At 36.7% G+C, this 23,362-nt stretch overlaps 1 protein-coding gene across 1 annotated transcript in view; it reads right to left on the bottom strand.

Annotated features, from left to right (window-relative positions):
• Nucleotides 1–23,362, bottom strand: part of RecQ4 (RecQ4 helicase) — a 261,720-nt gene that overhangs the window by 67,779 nt on the left and 170,579 nt on the right. Inside the window, exon 12 of the mRNA XM_090397875.1 lies at nt 5,340–5,483. Within this exon, the coding sequence (XP_090254001.1) occupies nt 5,340–5,483 (144 nt within the window). The remainder of the gene's footprint in view (nt 1–5,339; nt 5,484–23,362) is intronic.

The raw sequence follows: 23,362 nt of genomic DNA, 5'->3' as shown, positions 1-23,362 counted from the left end.
AAGGCCCATATGAACATTACTAAACCAAATTTTTAATGCTGATTCAACTTGAGTATCCTTACCAGATCGGGCTCTCTTCTGATCCATATTCTCATTAGTAAGAGCTGAAGTTTCAATGTTTGATCTGTGTTTTTAAGATCTCACACAAGAGTGGTGAAATTTTTAAATGTACAGCTCTACATTGCCTCATTTTGGGCAACTTATCATAGCACTCCAAAATTCTTTGCTTTTCTTGTAAAGATAAATCTTTATGTTTTTTTACTTGCTTCTGCCATAATGCTAAGGGCTATTTTAATGAGCATTTATAAAATCAAATTCACTTACTGAAAGAGAGCATGAAAATAAACTCGAAAAATCACAATTAGATTGCATTTATACTCCCCTGCATTTGCCTGGAAGATATAAGATTAAAGGAAGATTAACAAAAAAAAGTCAGATTTTGACAAATGTTCGTTGTCAATTTTCTCCTGATTAACCCTTATTTCTTAGAATTCTGAGATGCAAAAGGCTAAACATTCGAGGATTATGATAACAATAACTGGAACTTTGATTATAATAGACAGATTATTTTTAATTCATTTTAAATGTTGTGTTTTGGGACTGACTGATTTTGATAACAATAGCCGATTGATAATATTTTCTGCGATCACAATAAACGGATTCTACTGTATTTCTATTTTAGAAACTACTAAGTATTGATCTGAAAAAATTTCATTTCCTCTGTACACATTTACATTTCTTACATGTGGAACTAATTTCTGATTAGTAATGATTTAATCAATTATATTTATTTATTTATTTTTTTTTTTAAAACAGTATTAGTTGTTTTCAAATTATTGAAAATACAGAAATCTAATAGTTTTGACCATTGTTATGCAAAGTTCTCCATATTTTCCTAAGACATTTGGGATTGGATTATTTCCAACTCTAGCATTAAGATCTGTCAATTAATATACAGTCATTTTTATTAAATTTATTTAACTTTTTTGTAGTTTCTCATAAAATTGTTCAGAGTTCTGTTTTCTACTTACTTCAGGGGCATATACTCACTCCTATGACATTACATTTAAGTAGATTCTATTTATTTTTAACCTAACTGTTATAATTCGATCATTTACAAAATTGTATTTATGTATTCTATTTTCCATTCATTATTGATTAAAATGGTCACTCCAACTATATAACATAGTAAAACCATCTACATTTTTTACTTCTGTTATTAATAGCTATATTAATATTTTCAGTTTTTAGTTGTTTTGCTAATTCTAATTCCTTTGTTGTTATGCTTCATACAAAGTTCTGATTTATTCAGATTAATGAAACGTATCCTCAAGCTATGCAGCACTGGATAAAGAACCCTTGAATTTCATGAGAGAAGAAGAAGGTGAAACAGTTGTTCCCTGGTAAACTCAGTTGAACTCGCCATTTTTAATTGTATAAAATTGGTTTTTAGCTTGACTCTCTCTATATATAAATATAACATTCTTAGATACCATTTTTTCATATACACTTTCATGAATTCATTACCATCACCACAAAACATAGTAATAATGTCAGCAGTGGAATTAATACCAAAAAAAGAGTAGAAGTACATCACAGGAAGATTCAGAGGGCAGTTCATTTAAAACTATCTGGTGTGATATAGACGCCAACAAGACTAAATAATTGGTTGCTGCTATAATCCAGGGGATTATAGCAGCAATATATAAATATAACATTCTTATAACTCTATATATAAATATAACATTCTTAAAAATATAAATATAAATATAAAAATATAAAAAAATATAAAAGAATGTTATAAAATAAAAATATAACATTCTTAAAATATAACTCTATATATAAATATAACATTCTTAGATACCATTTTTTCATGAACACTTCCATGAATTCATTACCATCACCACAAAACATAGTAATAATGTTAGCAGTGGAATTAATACCAAAAAAGAGTAGAAGTACATCACAGGGAGATTCAGAGGGCAGTTCATTTAAAACTATCTGGTGTGATATAGAAGCCAACAGGACTAAATAATTGGTTGCTGCTATAATCCAGGGGATGGGAGAATGCAGATGGCATGCACTTGCAAATTAGCATGATGAGTACAAGCCGAGTAATTACTATGGGCAATTTCAACTATGGGAACAGTCACAGACAGGGAAAGGAATGGAATTGTACAGCTTCTGAGAGACAATTACCTGAGGCAACATGTAATGGAGGGACACAAGGTTTGAGAGTGGTGGATCTGGTCACAGCATCAGAACAAACAGCCATGGTAGGATCCCCCCCACCCTTTCACTGTGATGACTACAGCAATCTAGGCCATATTTCCACAAGCATACAATAGCGATCAATGGGAATTTTGGACCATTCTTCGTATAAGCATGTGTAATGAGGTCCTGGACTGTTGTGGGGTGGATGTCCTTTGACCTCATCCGATGTTTCAGTTTATCCCACAAATGTTCAATAAGGTTGAGATCAGAGCTCTGTGGAGGCCAGTCAATTGTGGTGACATTCATGTCCACAAACCATGTAGTTACAGCAGCAGCCTTATGACATGGTGCAATGTCTTGCTGCAAGAGACAATGGTCAGTTCCATAGAAATGCTACGAAGTAGGAAGAATTGCATTGTCCAGAATGTTCAGATACCTCTTGGAGGTCAATGTTCGTGATACCACATACAGAGGTCCGAGGCTAAACCAGGAAAAACAGGACCACTGTTTTTGTTGACTTGTTGACTCTCTGCACTTCCATCTCAGTATATCACTTTTTGTTGACTTCAGATGGCCCAATTTGCCAACAATTTGCCAAACAGATAGGTCTGCAACATGGCATCCTATCACAACATCTCTTTCAAACTCCGCCAGTTCCCTTCTCAGAGCCACTTCACCCTGACACAGTTGCACTGACTAGGGAGCATCATATTCCTCCAATTTATACCAGCTACAACGACGTGACTTGTTATGTAGCACAGTGCGCCATGCTCATGGGAATGTCCATTGACTTTTTTCCAAGCAGTGTTGAACTCTATTGCATAAATTGGAGTGAATAGAGATAGATATTAATCTGGTGATTTAAATTAGAGGATGGCTGATGGACAGATATCAAAGAGTGGTTTATGCAGGGGTTGAGTCCAGGAGAAGGCAAGTGACCAGTAGTGTACCACAGGACTCAGTACATAGTTCTCAGTTGTTTAATTTGTATATCAAGGATATAGGAAATCGTTTGACATTAAATATTCAGTTTTTGGAGCTTGTGTAGTTCAGTAGAAGTCGCATTTGCACTCTATGGTGCTTGACCGCATGAAGAAAGACTTGGGGTTCAAATCTATGTCGACTAGAGGAACATTTTCTAAGCATTTTCTCGACCAGTTCCCAAGTTAGTTGATCTCCGGTACAGACAAGCAGGTTTTTTCTCCTGGAAACTCAAGAAAATTGGCAGTTGGACCCACACTATTTTCAGACATTAAAAATATCGTGTTAGGGTTAGGGACTAAGAGATGGTGGCACTTGCTAGTCACCTTCTTCACTGTGTACCAATTAATTAGTGATAGCCTTGGGCCAGTTATCCCTGATTGGCTACTAGTGGAGATTGAACTGCCCACTCAGTCTTTAAAAGTTAGATAAGGCTAAAATGGGCTCGCCTGCTCCCTATACGGGAACAGCAATGGTAAATGAAGGCGATGCAGAGATCCTGAAAGAAGACTTAAACAGACCAGCAGTATGAGCAAAGGTAAATGGCTGCCAGTTTAATGTGGTTAAGTATAAGGTGATGCACTTTGGGAAAAGATCAGAAGCTGTGTACTGTATTGATGGAACTGAACTGATGAGGCTAAGGACTTGGGTGTGATTATGGACAGGGAGTTGAAGTTTAGAGGGTATATTGCAAAGGCAACCAAAACAGCACATCAGATTACATAGTTATTATTATTATTTGACACCTCTATGGAGTCCAAAGACTTATTGAGGGAGGGTACCTGCTCTACAACTGTCTTCACAGCTCAATCCACCAACTGACCACACCAACACCATCTACCACCATTAGTATTTCCAAAGACAATCACAAACATCCATGCCCACAGCGGGATTTGAACCAGCAGCCTTTTGACTGGAGAGTGGATACGCTAACCACTCGGCCTGCCAGGCTAGCCAAGTGGTTCTTGAAGAACACACTAACAAATAGGGATAGAGAGGTTATTGTTCTCATATATAAAGCTTTAATAAGGCCAAATCTGAACTACTGGATTCTGTGGGGATGAAGAAGCTGTGGAGAGGATCCAGAAGCGAGTGACAAAGATTGTGGCAGGTCTGTGGAATGCTTTCCATGAGAACAGACTGATGGCTCTATAGGCTTCAAAAATCAGCTAATAGATAAAAAAAAAAAAAAAGGAAACATGATATAAATATTTAAGTTATTTAAGTATTTAAGGAGTTTTATAGGATTGAATTTTTTTTTTTCAGTACGTCAGTGCATTATTCAACATTCAAGTGATTCCTTAAGTTATTTTGGCCACTTTTGCAATATGTCACATGATATCAAATCCAATCTGTTATCATGCAATTCTTATTCTAATTAATTTCCTGCAGTCCAGTTCCATCAGTGTAATACATTGATACATAACCTTACACTTTGCCAGATGAAACTAAACTGTGATTTTTTTTTTTTTTTTTTAACCACAGTCAGGCTGTTTAAATCATCTTGTAGGATCTCTACATTACTATTATTAACTATTTACCTCCCCACAATTCTGCATCATTAAGCAAAAAACTGGATATTCTGCCTCAAATCATTCTGTTTATCACTAATGCACATATTAATAACAAGAACAGCCCAGAAAAAAACTCCGTGACACACCACTCATCACCTACCTTCCTTTGGATTCTACTCTGTCATGCACTACACTTTGACACTTTGATGTCTACCCTTCTCACCTGTTTTATATTTATTCCCATTTGCTCTGACTTATATTACATTGTGTCTCAAATGCCCTTGCAAAGTCCAGCAATACCATAGTGTAGTCATTTCCTTTATTCAAATCAACTGCCATTTTATTATAAAAAAACAAGATATGATCTTTACTTCATGATGCTGTTCCTCCACAGAGTAGCACATTCATATCTACCTATGTCTGAATTCTGCTCTTAATCATTTTTTCCAATATTTCTTAACTTCTGCTCCTGATATATACAGATGAGTTTATATCAGGAGTTATATGAGTTTTGTTACCTAAGTTTTGGAACTTTCTTTATGTAACTGAACTATTTTGACCTCTTTTCAATATGCACATGTGGAAATTTTCACAAGGAACATTAAAATGGCATAGACCAGAATTACTCACCTGAGTATTTGTAGTTTCTTCTGATTTAGAAGCATCTCTACACTTACACTGTTTGAATAACACTTTATAAAGCAACTTTCTGAGAATATGCCAGTCAGTACTATTTGCATAGATGTGACGACGTAGCTCAAGAATATCATGTTGCTGGAAAATACAATATAATCTAATATATGCAAACTTATTTTCTAATTATATTTAAGAACATGAACCTTGTTATATTTAATCAAACATTTTTTTTTTTGAGTATTCAAAAACAGACCAAAATTAGTAAACTCACTCATTCTGTATATCACTAATGCACATATTAATAACAGGAACAGCCCAGAAAAAAACTCCGTGACACACCACTCGTCACCTACCTTCCTTTGGATTCTACTCTGTGGTGGCCAAATTGTGGCTTGTGAGCCATATGCAGCTCTGAAGGCAATTTGGGTTTCTACTGTTTATCATAAAAGACAAAAATCCATGATACATATATAATAATTTTTAGATATATCAATACATATAATAACATACATAAAATACAATACAAATAATTTTTTCTCTCATAATACAAACAAGTACAAAAATGAAGAAAATTTAAATTGACATTTTGTTCCATGTGACAGGCACCAATGGGATAAATGTAATTAACACCAATAGCCACCTCACCAGTATCCAGCACTACCTCAAATTTATCCTGTGGGTATCATGTTAAAATGAATTAGAGTGTTTTAAAATTAGATTCTATGGTGAAATACTGGCTACTTTTCTCAGCTTCGGAGTGAAAGGTTATACAATAACTGAATTGTTTAAAAAGACCAAACAAAGTGTAAGAAATGGAAATATGAAGGGGAAAAAAAACAGACTTTTTAAGCAAAACTGGGAGGAAAGCTTTGCCTTCACCATTAAGGGTAAGAAACCTGTGTGTCTTCTCTATCATATGATAGAGAAATTTTAAATTTTTCAGAAACTATCTTGCAGCTTGTGAACATTTGAAAAACATCCTATGTGACTCTTGGGCCTAGGAGACTTTGCCATCCCTACCATATATACCCCCCCCCCATCCATCCATCCATACACACACACACACATTAATAATAGGTAGTTAAGGAAGAATTAATCTGTGGATATATTTCTTGAAGAGCTGAAAGTCACAGTTGATGCTGGAGAACACTTCATGAGGAAAACTGTTCCAGAGAACAGAGGCAGTGAAGATGAAAGAGTAATAGGAGACATTGGTTCGATGAGTCTGAAGTAAGACTGCAAGGATTTTCAGAAGCTGATGCTCATGTTTGTACAGGCTTAGCTTAAAGTGGAGGCAGACAGACTCGATTAAATGGTGGTTGAATTGAGTCTGTGAGAGGATCAATGATCAGGAAGACAGTCTCCACAGCCCAGCTGTGTATAGATGAGCCCTTTTGTCCAACAGATATTCAGATTCATATCCTGTCTATGATGTGAGGAGCGTTTATCAGTTTCAATCAAAATAGTGAGTTAGCTGATCTCAAACGGCAGTGGAGAGTTTTTCCCTCCAGGAAGCTTGGATTTTTTTGTCTCTCAAAACATGCACACCAGCACTGTGAACACACAGGTCTATAAACAAATACTTACCATTAGGGGATGCAGAAGAGGAGTGATGTGCCAGCTGCATTAATCCAAGACCCCTAAACAGGTTACTCTAGCCATCCTAATGGACTGATAGATTAAGGAAGAGAAAAAGAAATAAGGGTGTGTGTGGTTAGGAAGTATGAAAGGTCAAAGTTCTTATGATGTGTGGTGAGTGTAGAATGAGCTATTAATGAATGTTGCAAGTGCACTTCTGATGAATTCTTGTGAAAGATATATTCCATTTATCAATATTTTTGGGATGTATTCAGAAATTATAGTAGAACAATTAACTTTTTTTCTCAAATTATTCTAGTACATTTCAGATTTCTTCACCATTCACTGCATCAATCTTACCCATATCCAAGTATTCCTCTGCTTCTCTCACCACCCTTGCTATTTGGGGTTAAAGCACTCATTTCACAATCTTTTGTTTCTCCATTTTGTGTAAGTGATCCTATCATCTTAGATTAGCTCTGCTTACATATTACTGAATATTAGTAATAACGCTTTTTTACTTATATCTTCATTTGTAATATGGTTATGACACTGACCATAATATTGATGTGTATCACAGAGTTGAAGTAACATGAATATAAAATTTATGCTATGCAATCCCTCTATTACGAGGTGTGTTAATCCTTCATGCTCTGAAAAAATACTTAATCGATTTAACTATTCACATTCATAGCTGCATCTCAGAGGGCGTTATCAAAAGTAAGAATAAGTTAATCCTTTTTATGAATACGTAGGTAGATATATGAACTAAATTACAGAATATATATATATACACATACATATATATCATTTCTAGTTCTTCATTATATATTTTATTGTTAATGCCAAGATATAATGAGACAAAGATCTTCCACGTTGTAATAAATTTTTTATCATTATCATCATCAATGGACAGAAGGTAAAAAATGTGCAAAAATCCTTTCCTTAATGTTACACAGTGATCAGTATTCATATTGATAAATTATGGTGACAAGAGCCATGTTAAGAATAATTACTTTAATTTTCCAAAATGTTGACATGTACACATATCACACACAGACAAGCTACATTATATGCCAAACAGTGACAATGATTTGATCAACCGTAACTGCACTGGCCTGACCTCTAGTGGATAAAAAAACTTAAAGCTATATCCTATTTACAACACGGTCAGAGAACAAATTTATATCAATACTTTTAATACAACAATAGTGGTGGTCTAATCAATAATTTAACATAAGTGTTTGTTATATAATTCCACAGGAGTGGAAAGAACATAAGGTATTCCCATTACACAAGGGTGATGTATCCAACTATCGACCAATCAGTATTTCAGGAGTGGTGGTGCAGATTTTAGAAAAAGTTCGTTAGGGGTCACAATCAGAAATGGGTTGACAAAGAATCTGTACTTTACAATGAACAGCATGAATTTATTAACCCTTTAACTGTTAGGTTCAGTTTCAGGTACTTTACCCCAAGGTTTTTTTTTTTTTTTTTTTTTGAATTATTAGACTACCTGATTAACAAGGTATAAAAAGTATTTATTTACAATTTTTATACAAAAACTGTCAATGATTTACTAAAAAGAATATTAAATAAAAAATGAATTTTATACATACAACAATATCTACACAGTGATATTTTTTCAGAAATTTCTAATTGTATGGTAGATTTTGAAGCATGGTGAAGCACGCAACCCTACCCGGCAATCAGGGCACTACATACAAGTTTCTTTGCAAAAATCTTTCCTAAAACTGATCTTGTGCAACAAACAGCACACTTTCTTCTTGGCTCTGCTTGCTTTGCAGTAGATATATATATATATATATATATATATATATTCTGGAAAGTGTCTTCCTGTCAGTCTGACTGGATTCCCTCCTTTAGCTGGCCTTTCACCTTTCTTGTTAGCTCTCGGGATGTGTTAGGTTTCAATGATTTTATCTGTGAGATCCAGTGTTACAGCTATGTAAGTGATCAAACTTACCACCTAACTTTCTGTGTAGTACAAAAGCATTGTACACAGAAATATATAAAAGGTGCCTGAATCTTTTTACCTGTTTGTTCCAGGTAGCAGGATAATATGAAAGCATTTGGTCTAAACAATCAACACCTCCCATGGTGTTGTACTGTAACATCACAGCTGGTTTCTTCACAGTTCCTTGTCTCTACATCCTCCATTTCATTCTCACGGATGGTGCTGAGCATAGTGACATCTTTCTTGTCTTTCCAGTTCAAGGCAATGATCTTTCCACGCTGAAAGATACAAATTTCTCCTTTCTTCAACTTCAAAAATTTGAGCTCTTCAGGTATTTCTTTTCAGCTGATCTTAGCAGTCCCATAATCATCAGTTTTCTTAGTAACTAAGTGGTCTTAGTTACTAAGGACTGTTAAAATAATTATCTAAGGTAATGCAGTACCCTTTATTCAGCAGAGAAGATGCTAAAGTAACAACAATTCATGTACCAAAAGAAGCATTAGGCAGTAAACTGCATATCTGAGTGATTTTACCAGTAAAAATTATCAGTTCATAGACATAATTAGTAGATGATTCACAAAGTTCAAAACATTTCAAACCGAAATGAGAGCTTTTCAGCAGCATGTACTGTTTCCAACCAAGTCAGCCCTTGTATCAAATAAGGCTTTCAACCACACAAATATCTTGTTCTGGTGTATAAACTTCCTGGAACTTCTTTTTGAGAGAGTTCAAAAAAAGCCTTTTTTTTTTTTTTTAGTTTTGAATTAGGATAACCAGAATCCTTGTTGACAAAGTGTAAAAATTTCATTATCAAGAAATACCTAAATTTATCACTTGTGAAAAAAATGGTGTCTTGATCAACCTTTTTTTTAAACCGATACCATTTTATTTCTGATTTCTGAACTATGCCTTGAAACAGTAGTAACACTAAAAACACCTTCAGTTCACTTCTGTCTGTGTCTTTCCAACCAAAACGAGAAAAACTTTTGAGGGTTGTAGCAGCAATGAACTGCATAGCTTTCTTGTTTGTTTCCTCAACTAAAATGTTCATTATATCTTCATCAAAAATATAATTCAAATAGTTCCAATGAGCAATTACATAATGAGGATATCATGAGAAATACCAGGTGTTCCCATAAAAGAAAAGCAAGGATGACGTAAACATACCGAGCCAGCCAGAATGTTTACTATCTCCTAACTTGGGACAAACCACAGCTGTCTTCATTATTATCAGAATTTTCCAATGAGACATCAACATCACTGTCATCACTTATATCTAAAAAAAATTCTTCAACACATTCTTCATTTGATTCACTATCAGAATCTCTTGCAAATAAAGTGACAGATGTCTTGCACTTCTGCAAATTGGGTTTGCACTTCTGCAAACCCAATTTCAAAGCCATTTTTTACATCACATGCAATCTTCTTACTTTCATTTCTAGCAGAGTAAACAAATTTATCTTCTCACAGTTAACAGTTGCCCTCTATGTGTAAGCAAGAAAACTAAACCATAAATAAGTCTATTGCAGTTATAATGATTACAAAACAAAAATGTTTACGGGAAATGTGCTCAGAAAGTTAGTCATGCTGCCAACAAATTATGGAAATGCGCTAACTGCATTAGTAATGCTAAAAAAACGATACCAACGAACACAAACAGCACGTCAGTAACGGCCAAAGGATTAAGAGAAAGTCATGTTTTAGGAATTTGCTCATATTATATAATAATGTTACCACTGAGCTAGACAAGGGGAATGGATGCATCATGTTTTTTTAAGGGTGCTTAAGGGTCAAAGCTGTATAACTGAGAGGAGACCTCCACATAGCCTTTGAAGGAATGCAGAGGAATGTGACCAGGGCTTCTGACCTAATGTCCAATCCTCACCTTCTTGTGGTGCACCCTGTTAGGTATCTACCTGGATACTGAACGAACAAGGATGGGCTGGCAATTTTGGATTTCCTCCTCCTCCAATCCTCATCCGTTCTGGGATGAGGCAATGAGGGATTGCCTGCTTGTGGAATGAAAAACCCCAGATAAACTAGGGGGAAAAACCCTGCTGTCCACGCCCAAGACTGGCTAACCTAGCTATGGCTGAGGAAGATCCTTGAGCGCCTCACGTCTCCAACGGGAATCGAACCTAGGACACTCCTTCCCCAGGCATATGGTTGCAGAGCACATAGCCACTACGCTAACAGCGCAGACATTTGGGATTTAGCTGACCAAATTCTATTCTTATTGGCTTAAACCACAAAACACAATGATGGTACAACATGACAATTTCATGCTGTGTGGGGCATCGATCGGTTAAACAAGCCCCCCCCCCTCAGTTGTTTCGGCCAGGGAACCAGGACGAATAGCAAAAAGTCTGCTATTGGAACAAATCCTAAAACACACCCCCAACACAACATCAGAGTTCAAAATCGGTACTATCAACATAAAAAGCATCAATGGCAAAGAAATGCTGCTTGCCGAGGAACTGGATAAGTACCAGATCGACATAATAGCGGTGACTGAAACAAAAAAAAAAAAAGAGAAAAACTGGTGAGATCTTCCTGAGCAATAAATACAAAATGTTATATTCAGGCGATGACAATCAAGGAAAGGAAGGAGTAGCCATAATATTCAGCACTAAATACAAGGCTAATCTTCTTGAATGGCAGGCAATTTCAAGTAGAGTGATATAGGCAAATATCAGAAAGGAAAATGGACGGTTCTACTAAGATAGAAGTGGAGGAATTTTTTTGAAGCTTTAGAGAAAGCAACTGACACAGTGAAAAATTGGTTCTTGTTTCTAAATTGGAGAAAAGCTAATAATAATGACAAATACTGGTATTATTTCTGGGAAAATTCCCATGCTACTCCTCTTGAAACTATTACTTTTTTGGCTATTTTAGCCTGTTTTTGTTTAGGAGTGTCCCTTATTTTAAATACTACACTCATCCTGAAAAATGTTCGATGATGGTCAGACGACCAAAAGGGCTGCACCCCGTTAATGCTCTCCCCCGCTCCAGTTTTCCCATAAAACCCTTCCCCAAAGAAGAGCCCTTAAGTATAATAATATATATATATATATATATATATATATATATGTGTGTGTGTGTGTATATATATTATTTTAGAAAAAAACCCGGGTTTTCAAAATCATTCTTCCTGCCTTGCGGCAACCACTCCCCCAACATTTCACCCCCCTTTAACAGCCTACAGCAGAAATATAGAGAATGAAGTCATCCTAGCATCTAAACAAGTTATGTGCAAAATTTTCTTCCTCAATTATTCTGCTATATTTTCTTTTAAAATACACTTATAATGCCCTAAAAATTTTCTTAAGTAAAAATGCCAATGTATTTAAAATAAAGGATACTCCTAAACAAAAACAGCAATACAGGCTAAAATAGCCATAAAAGTAATGGCAAATATGTTGGATTTCTGCTCAGGACATGGACTGGTTATTACTAACATGTACACAAACTCACATGGAGAGAAGACACAAGGAATAAGAAAAGTTTCATTGACTGTGTTATTGTTGACAGTGATGTTTTCTCTCTGGTGCAGGACACTAGTTTACAGAGGATTTGAAATTGGAAGTGATCACCATTTAGTCTTGAGCAGGAAAATTGAATTTCACATTGAAAAGAAGAACATGTAAGAAAGTTTTAAAGCGAATAAAAGTTAAGTGGCTCTCAGATATGAATTGTAGACTAAAATATACAAACATTATTCAAGAAAAAATGAAAGAGTTTGAGAACAGGAATCAAACCTTGGAGATTCAGTGGCAAGCTCTGAAGAAATTATTATTATTTCGGGCGACTCCAGGAGTCCTTAGACTCGTCGAGGGAGGCCCTAAACATCATGTCCACACAACTATGCGATTACATTCTCACAGTATCTATCATACCTTGTCTTGAACTCGTTCACCGTCATAGCAACCACAACAGACTCTGGCAGCTTATTCCACTCATTTACCACTCTAAAAGTAAAGAACCCAGCTCTAACACCCCTGCTAACCACACTCTTGCCCAGCTTCCATAGGTGTCCCCTAGTTCTCCCACCACCAGTCCTGATCTCAAAAATATCCTCTGAATTAATCCTATAGAAACCCTTTAGCAATTTGAATGTCTCAATCATATCTCCCCTCCTCCGCCTATCAACTAGTTTCTGCAACCCACAAATCTTCAACCTGTTCTCTCATATGGTTCATTCCATAGACCTGTTATCATCTTAGTCACTCGCTTCTGGATCCTCTCCACCTCCTCCCCATCAAGAAGGAACCGAGGTGACCAAATCTGGGCACAGTAGTCGAGATGAGGCCTTATCAAGGCTCAGTACAGAGGTACAATAACTTGCTTGTCTCTGCTCGTCAAGGTATTTTTCAACAACCAAGTGAGTTGATGAGCTGATTTAGCTACTTTTGCAATGTGCCCCCTAAACTTCATCTCCCTATCCACCAACACTCCCAAGTCCCTGGCCTCATCAATCTCTTGGAGTACAGTTCCACCAATGTGGTATACTGCTGCTAATCTTTTCACCCCAAAATGCATAACCTTACATTTTGTCACATTAAATTGACATCCGTTCTCCTTAGCCCAGAACTCCAATCTATCTAAGTCATCCTGCAAGACTTTGACATCTTCTGCATTCACTATTGCCCTACCCAACTTTGCATCATCAGCGAACAAATGAATTGTTCCACTTAGATCCTTCCCTATATCGTTAATGAACAGATTAAACAGCAGTGGTCCAAGAACAGAACCCTACGGCACACCACTAGTCACAGGCCGTCTTTTGGACTCTACTCCTGAATAAACTACTCTTTGATATCTCTCCATCAACCAACCACCTATCCATCTCACCAATCCTATATCCATTCCCATATGTTGTAGTTTACGGATTAGTATTTAATGTGGTATCCTGTCAAACGCTGTAAACCCATTTCCCTTATCCAGTTCAGCCGTCACCTTGTTATAAAACTTGAGCAAGTTACTGAAGCATGATCTACCCTTCACAAAGCCATGCTGTCCCCTGTACAGTATCTCGTTTTCATCAATCCATTCCTGTATTTTTCCCTTGACTACTTTCTCTAAGACCTTGACAACAACTCCTGATATGCTGATCGGTCGGTAATTTGCAACCGTAGTCTTGGATCCTCCTTTATGCAGTGAAACTATTTTCCCCTCTTTCCACACCATCGGGACTAAACCAGACCTGATATTCAGATTAAACAACATGGTCAAGGGCACTGATAATTCCTTAGCCGCTTCACGCAAGACCTGTGCCGGTATACCATCCAATCCCACAGATGTGTTCACATTATGGTTCTGTAATAGACTAGTCACCTCCACTTTATTCATCACTATTCCTGTATAAACTAATGGTGCCTTCATTTTTTCAATGTCACCACCTGGATGATATGCTTTTGCAAAGTGCGTGCTCAGTAACTCCACTATATCGACTGATTCAGTGACCTCCTTACCATCGTCATTCTTTAAAGTCATTTTGCCGTGTACAGTTTTTTTCTTGCTTGCAGCATATTGAAAGAACTGTTTGGGATTCTCTTTTGCTTGCAAAGCTAGTTTCCTTTCATAATCCGCTTTTGCTTTTTTTACCACACTCGTTACCTTTCTGGCCTGCACTTTATACCGTTCGTGTGCCTGCAGGTCACCCCCTTTCTTTAAATTCCCTCCACAGTTGTTTCTTTTTTTGCAGCTCAAGCTTAATGATGTTATTCATCCATTTAACCCCTACTTGTTTTACTATTCGGACCCTAGGTATACAATCAGCCATTACCTCCTGTAAATGCTCCTTGACCACTTCCCATGCTCTATCGAAGTCCAGCCCTTGCAGTTGTACACGCCATGGCACTGATCCAAGCAATCTCCTAAGCTTGTCATACTCGCCAGCACGGTAATTCCACATATACCCTGTCTTAATAGAAAATTCCACACCTTTAGCCACTTCCCAGGTCAAGACCTTATGATCACTCTCACCAATAGGTGGCAACATGGTCATATTCATTACAGTCAAATTCTCAGATGCTATTACCAGGTCAAGCACTCTCACACCCCTAGTATTTTCAATTACATGCTGTCTCAGATAGTTATCCCTTAATAATTGAATAAAATCCTTTTCCTTCCTCACATGTGTCCTCTCCTCCTTCCAATCAATGCTACCATAGTTGAAATCCCCCATAATAATTACCCTCCTTCCACTCACTTCATCATTTCCCTATGCATACTATCTCCACCATCTATTCCATCACCTGGTCTATAGCGGCACCCAACTGTATATTTTATTCTGCCAGTCTCAATCTCACACCAAATAGCCTCAAATGAGCTCCTTTCACTATCCTGCGATACAACTTCAATTCTCCTTGGCTGCAGTTCATCAGCTATCATCAATAATACCCCTCCCCCCATTTTATTCTCTCTGTCCCTCCTAAACACACTATAACCTACACATTCTATCCCACTAACTATATCTTCTTCCGTCAGCCATGTTTCACTAATGACAATAACCTGTGGCCAGGAAGAGCCAATCAAGGCCAAAAATTCTTCCTTCTTGTTCCTAATACTCCTGGCATTAGTATACATGAAATGCAGTGATCCCTTAGTCCCATCCCTATATTGATGCGTTATTCTAAATGACCCATTCCCATTTTTTGTCCTTAGTGCTGGCTCGGGTACATTATATACATTCTTACACTCATCTGTCTCACTGATGTCTGCATATCCATTCCCCCCCCCCTCCTTGGTAGTTCTAGTTTCCCTGGTTTTGCACATCCATTTTCATTTCATTCAGCAACACTCTTTCCAGTCTCCGCACACCAAGTCCATTCAAATGCAGGCCATCCATCTTGTATAAGTCCTTTCGCCCTTCAAACTCATTCCACACCACACCGTCTGCATAACCTACGCATAATGTCATTTGCGATTATGGCCGCCCTCCTAAACTCCTCTCTGTCATACCGCAGCAACAGCCTAACCATTCTAACTCTGTCACTCTTTTCTTTCGCTACCTTTAACAATACTTTCAAGTCCTCTCTCATAAAAAATTTATCACCTTTCAATTCATTCGTACCCGCCACAATTATTAATTCTTCCACCCTCTGTTTTTGCACTCTAATACTCTCACTTACATTCTTAAATTTCGCACCCGGTAAGTACGATTTAGTTACACTGCCATCTATCACCCCTCTTAATAACGAGTCACCATACGACACTCTTTCCTTCATTTCAGAAACTCTCTCATTCTTGCACTGTTTTTTTACGTTAGCCAAATCACTCTGGAAAGTTTTGCAGGTGCTCTAATTGCCGCTGCGCATTTTGTATCACTGCGCGCAACCTAGCGATCTCACTTCCTACAAATAATTCCTCATTATTTTTATCATTTAAACCATTTTCTCTCTCAGTATGGTTGCTTTCACTCTTTCTTAGATCACCGCTCTCATTGCCATCTTGTACATCGCAATTCTCTATCAAGCCACTATTTTCACTCACATTCTGGCAATTCTGGCTTTCTTCAACCATAACTATCTCACTACCTGACATACTTCAACTCCTCACTTTGCTTACACTTTCTGCACATTCTCCCACCACTATCACTTTCAATCCAAATTCCAGGCTCATTCGGGAATGCATACATCCCACACACATCACATTGGACAAACTCTCTCACATTATAGTTTTTGAACAATGGTGTCGTATTTTTGGACGCCATTATCTTACATCGCATTGGCGCCATATTCAAATCTATGAAACGTAACATTATATACTAAATTAAATAACGTAATTCACACCAAAATCCCACAGACACAACAAGCTACCAAAATTAGGCAATATTACATTATGATTTTAACCTATATTCTAATTTTTACTCAAAATTGTATTTAGCTTTCGGGAGCTCTCTGAAAACACAACCATCTGTCTGGCCCTCTAGCGAGAAAAAAAAAAAAAAAAAAAAAAAAACATTGATTGATTCAGTCAGAGAGGGTGAGGGTCTGCAAGGATAGAAAAATCAGAACTCCTGGTGGACACAGGAAGTTAAAGAGGCAGTGAAGGAAAAGAAGAAAGCATGCCAAAAGTTCCTGTCAAATATGTCAGCTTGTGCTCTTAGAGAATATAGAGACAAATGCAAGAATGCTAAACACTGTGTAAAACTAGCTAAACAAAAGTCATGGGAGGACTTTGGCAAGAATATAGAAAATAAATATCAAGAAAGTGGCAAAATATTCTGGAGGTTGTTGAAGAAGCTTAAGAATGGAGGAAAGAGTGCTGTAAAAGGAATTAGAGATGATAAAGGTGACATGAAAGCGGGAGAAAAAGATATCCTTGAGGTATGGAGTAATTACTTTGAAAAACTGCTAAATGAAACAAGCAGTGATGACAGCACAGTGATAAAAAACACTGACCAGACATGCAATCAGGAATACATATCCAGACTTGAAGTAGAAAAAGCCATCAAAAGTCTGAAATGTGGAAAGGCAGCAGGAGTAGATGATATTCGACCAGAAATGCTCAAGTATAGAGGTATAAAAGTCTTACAGCAGCTGCACTGCAAAGTTCAGAGGGCCTGGACAGAGGGACAAATTCCAGATGATTGAAGTAAAGTTCTCAATAGTACTCATATACAAAAAGGGAAATAAAACTGAATGTGAGAATTACAGAGGTATTTCTCTAATGAGTGTTCCTGGTAAGATTTATGGCAATATACTTGAGAAATGGTTGAGAAGGATTGTGGAAGAGAAGCTTGGTGAAGAATAATCTGGATTCAGGCCAAATAGAGGCTGTCAAGACCAGATTTTCACTTTACAACAGACAGTTGAGAAATCATGGGAATACAACAAAGATCTGTACTTAAGTTTTGTAGATCTGGAAAAGGCATATGACAAGGTGCCAAGAGAGAACCTATTCAAAATGCTAGTTATATGATGTCAAGGGGGCATTATATCAAGCAATACTTAGTCTTTATTTGAGTTGTAAGTCAGCAGTTCGAATTTAAGGAAGTACATTATCCCCTCTGTTATTCATTATCTATATGGATCACATTATGAAGAAAAGTGGTATTAATCCTGATATCATAATTGGAAATGTTAATGTCAACTCTTTGTTTTATGCAGATGATGTTATACTTCTAAATAAATCTGTTACAAGTCTGCAAGATTCCCTGACTAAACTGTTGTAATAGATATGGTATGAAGGTCAGCAATAACAAGACAAAGACAATGAAATTAAGCAGACACATTGAAAATATCAACTGCATTGTAAATGGAGAACCTATAGAACAAGTAAAACATTTCAGCTACTTAGGCACAATTTTTAATGAAGATGGTAAATTAAATATGGAAATAGACAACAGAATCAACAAAGCTGATATGGTTGGAAGTCGACTGAATAAAGTTATATGGAATAAGAGAGAAATTAGTCAAAGCATTGAATTAGCTGTACCCAAGACAGTGTTCAAACCAATTTTAACTTATGGATCTGAGAGCTGGGTTAGAAGTAAAACACTTGATCAAAAACTAGAGACCATAGATATGAGAGTCCTGAGAAAGATTATAGGCATGAATAGATGGCATCAATGGCAATAACATATTAAAAATGAGGATATTAGGAAAGAACTTGACATTGTTAGCATCCAGGAATGTGTTAGCAGAGCTAATCTCAGGTGGTACTGTCACTTAAACAGAATGTGCGAGGAAAGATTAGCAAAGCAAGTGTTCTCTGCCAGGTTGGCAGCAAAACGACCCAGAGGAAGACCAAGATGTAGGTGGATTGATACAGTACAAAGTGCCTTAGACGATAGAAATATAAGATCTGATAATGTTGGAGTCTTGACAAGTAACATATTGATTTGGAAGAAAATTGTACGTAGGAAGTTAGTGATGTAAATTTTTCATGTAGTAGTCATATCCTGTACACCCCTTGAGGGTAAATGTCAGGAATCTGATGAAGATGATGATGACGACTTTTGGATTTTGCTAAGGCTTTTGACAGAATACAGCAGCATGGAAGACTGTTGCATAAATTGGAGAATATGGGTTTGGATTATAAAATATTAGCGTGGATAAGAGGATGGCTGAATGACAGATATCAGAAAATGGTATATGAGATGCGAGTTCAGCAAAATTTAAGGTAATTTAACCAGTGGTGTACCACAATGATCAGTCCTTGGTCCACTGTTATCCAATGTGTACATTAATGATATTGGAAAGCATTTGACAGTTGACATATAGCTATTTGCTGATGATGCAAAGATAGGTAGGGTAATCAGGAAGGCAGCTGATATGCAGTACTTGCAGAATGATTTGAATAGGTTGGAATTTGGGCATGGGAAATGGATGTCAGTCCTATGTCAGTAAATGTCAAGTCATCCACTTGTGCATAATTAGATATCCAATATCATATTATATTGGTGGGATTATGTTAGAAGAAACTGATCAGGCTAGGGATCTTGGAATGTTAATAGCAGCAAGTTGAAGTTCAGGGATCATGTAGCAAAGATTACAAATACAACTCAAAAGACGATTGCAATGCTGAAACTAACTTTAACATGTAAAGATAAGGATGTCGTATTACTTCTTTTCAAGTCCTTGATAAGATCTCATTTGGATTATTGTGCAAAGACCTGGTCTCCTGGTTTCCATTGTGATTCTGATACAGTCGAAAGAGTGCAAAGGAGAGTGTTAAAAATGTTATTAGGATTGTGGAATACTGATTATGAAGACAGACCAAGAATTTGTAAACCAGACACCAGCAAACAGGAGAAACAGGGGTGATATGATTGAGACTTACAAACTTCTGAAAGTGTCATACAGGATTTCAGTTGATGGAATTTTTATTTTATGGAGGGTGCTTAAGGGTCAAAGCTGTATAACTTAGAGGAGACCTCCACATAGCCTTTAAAGGAATGCGGAAAACCAACCAGGGCTTCTGACCTAATGTCCAATCCTCACCTTCTCGTGGTGCACCCTGTTGGGTATCTATTTGGATACTGAACGAACGAGGATGGACTGGCAATTTGGGATTTAGCCGACCAAATTGTATTCTTATTGGTTAAACCAAAATAAAAAATGATGATACAACATGACAAAATTTCATGCCGGCTGGGGCATCGCCTGGTTAAACAAGGCCCCTGTTGTTTTTGCCAGGGAGCCAGGGCGAACAGCGAAGCTACTGGAACAAATCTGAAAACAAACCCCAACTCAACATCACCAGAGTTAAAGCTCGGTACTATCAACGTAAGAAGCCTGAATGGCAAAGAAATGGAGCTAGCTGAGGAATTAGATAAGTACCAGATCAACATAATAGGGGTGACTGAAACAAAAAAGACCAAAACTGGTGAGATCTTTCTGAGCAATAAATACAATGAGACTTATTTGTGCCTATGGTCCCACAGAAGGTTCTACTAAGGTAGAAGTGGAAGAATTTTTTGAGGCTTTAGAAAAAGCAACTGACACAATGAAAAATGAAAAGTTGGTCCTTGTTGGAGATCTAAATAGCAGAGTAGGAAATGATTGTGAGACATAAAAATATTTTGGGAAAATGTGGAGAAAAGAGCAAAGCTAATAATAATGGCAAATATCTGTTGGATTTCTGCTCAGGACATGGACTGGTTATTACTAACACCTTGTTCCAACATAAAAATGTGCACAAATTCACATGGAGAGAAGAGGCTAGGAATAAGAAAAGTCTCATTGACTATGTTATTATTGATAGTGATGTTTTCTCCCTGGTGCAGGACACCAGAGTGTACAGAGGATTTGAAATTGGAAGTGATCACTATTTAGTCTTGAGCAAGATAAAATTGAATTTCATATTGAAAAGAATAACATGTAAGAAAGTTTTAAAGCGAATAAAAGTTGAGCAGCTCTCAGATGTGAACTGTAGACTAAAATACACAAACATCATTGAAGAAAAAATGAAAGAGTTTGAGAACAGGAATCAAACCTTGGAGATTCAGTGGCAAACTCTGAAGAAAACATTGATTGATTCTGCCAGAGAGGCATGTGGTGAGGTTGTCTGTAAGGTTAAAAAAATCAGAACTCCCTGGTGGACACAGGAAGTTAAAGAGGCAGTGAAGGGAAAGAAAAAAGCATATCAAAAGTGCCTGTCAAATAAGTCAGCTTGTGCTCTTAGAGAATATAGAGACAAATGCAAGAATGCTAAATACTATGTAAAACTAGCTAAACAAAAGTCATGGGAGGACTTTGACAAGAATATAGAAAATAAATATCAAGAAGGTGGCAAAATATTCTGGAGGTTGTTGAAGAAGCTTAGGAATGGAGGAAAGAGTGCTGTAAAAGGAGTTAGAGATGATAAAAGTGACATAAAAATGGGAGAAAAAGATATCCTTGAAGTATGGAGTAATTACTTTGAAAAATTGTTAAATGAAACAAGCAGTGATGACAGCACAGTGGTAAAAAACACTCAACAGGCATACAGTGAGGAATACATATCCATACTTGAAGTAGAAAAAGCCATCAAAGGCTTGAAATGTGGAAACACAGCAGGAGTAGATGATATTCGACCAGAAATGCTGAAGTATGGTGGTATAAGAGTCTTACAGTGGCTGCACTGCATAGTTCAGAAAGCCTGGACAGAGGGACGAATTCCCGATGATTGGAGTAGAGCTCTCATAGTACCCATATATAAAAAGGGAAATAAAACTACATGTGAGAATTACAGAGGTATTTCCCTACTGAGTGTTCCTAGCAAGATCTATGCAAGTATACTTGAGAAACGGTTGAGAAGAATTGTGGAAGCTTGGTGAAGAACAAGCTGGATTCAGCCCAAATAGAGGATGTCAGGATCAGATCTTCACTTTACAACAAATAGTCGAGAAATCATGGGAATATAACAAAGATCTGTATTTAAGGTTTTTCGATTTGGAAAAGGCATATGACAAGGTGCCAAGAGAGAAGCTATTCAATACGCTGCACTTATATGGTGTCAATGGGGCATTATATCAAGCAATACTTAGCCTTTGAGTTGTAAGTCAGCAGTTAGAATTGAAGTACAGGAAGATGGTTTAATGTTAAATCTGGTGTGAGAGAAGGATGAACATTATGCCCTCTGTTATTCATTATCTATGTGGATCACATTATGAAGGAAAGTGGTATTAAACATGATGTCAAAATTGGAGATGTTAATGTCAGCTCTTTGCTTTATGCAGATGATGTTATACTTCTAAATAAATCCGCTACTAGTCTGCAAGATTCTCTGACTAAATTGAATAGCTGTTGTAATAGATATGGTATGAAGGTCAGCAATAAAAAGACAAAGACAATGAAAATAGGCAGAATCATTAAAAATGTCAACTGTGTTGTGAATGGAGAACCTGTGGAACAAGTAAAACATTTCAGCTATTTAGGCATGATTTTTACTGAGGATGGTAAATTAAATATAGAAATAGACAACAGAATCAGCAAAGCTGGTATGGTGGGAAGTCAACTGAATAAAGTCATATGGTATAAGAGAGAAATTAGTCGGAACACTAAATTAGCTGTATACAAGACAGTGTTCAAACCAGTTTTAACTTATGGATCTGAGAGCTGGGTCAGAAGTAAAACACTTGACCAAAGACTAGAGACCACAGATATGAGAGTCCTGAGAAAGATTATAGGCGTGAACAGATGGCATTAATGGTAATATCATATTACCATTAATATGATATTACCATTATAGGAATATAAGATCTGACAATGTTGGAGCCTTGACAAGTAAAGACTGATTTGGAGGAAAATTGTAGATAGGAAATTAATAATGATGTAATTTTTTTCATGCAGTACTATCATATCCTGTACACCCCTTGAGGGTACATGGCAATAATTTGATGATGATGATGATGAGAAAAGACAATAGGGCATCCTTGGAAACTGAGAATGAATACTGCTAAGAAGGGGGTGAGATCTCGATTTTCTCTGATAGAGTGGTGCATGATTGGAATAGATTGCCACTGGATGTTATGTGTGCAAACAGTGTGAATGAATTCAGGAACAAGTACGATAGCTAGTGTGTGTGTGTGTAGTATGTGGCCTCTCTCTCAATGTGTTCTTAGCCTTAATAATTATTAAGGCTAAGATGCTGGATTACTATGGTTCTAATTATAATTTATAACGAACTCTTAGAACAAAAGGTTATGTGAGGTAGAATATGTGCCATCCATATTCTTAGGATTTTTAGATCATCCTTATTGTTAAGATAAGAATGGTTGATTAGAATTTCATAGGCCTCTTTAAATTTGCACTCACAGCACATTTTAGTATGATGTAAGGAAAAGGTGCCTTTTCAGTCAATTCTATGTAGTGTATTCAGAGCATGATTAGAAAGGCCAGATTTACCATTGTTATTAAATATTATGTGTCATTTATATTCCTTTTTTTTCAGATAGGAAACGTGCATGCAGTTGCATTTATATAATGCAAATTATAGGTGCATTGAATACAGTATACTCTAGGAAGGATAT

The sequence above is a fragment of the Typopeltis vanoorti genome, chromosome 9 (assembly GCF_054136105.1).
Source record: "Typopeltis vanoorti isolate ZY-2024b chromosome 9, IOZ_Tvanoo_1.0, whole genome shotgun sequence".
Lineage (NCBI taxonomy): Eukaryota > Metazoa > Arthropoda > Arachnida > Uropygi > Thelyphonidae > Typopeltis > Typopeltis vanoorti.
The sequence above is the reverse complement of the archived record's forward strand: the minus strand, read 5'-3'. Positions and strand labels throughout refer to the sequence as shown.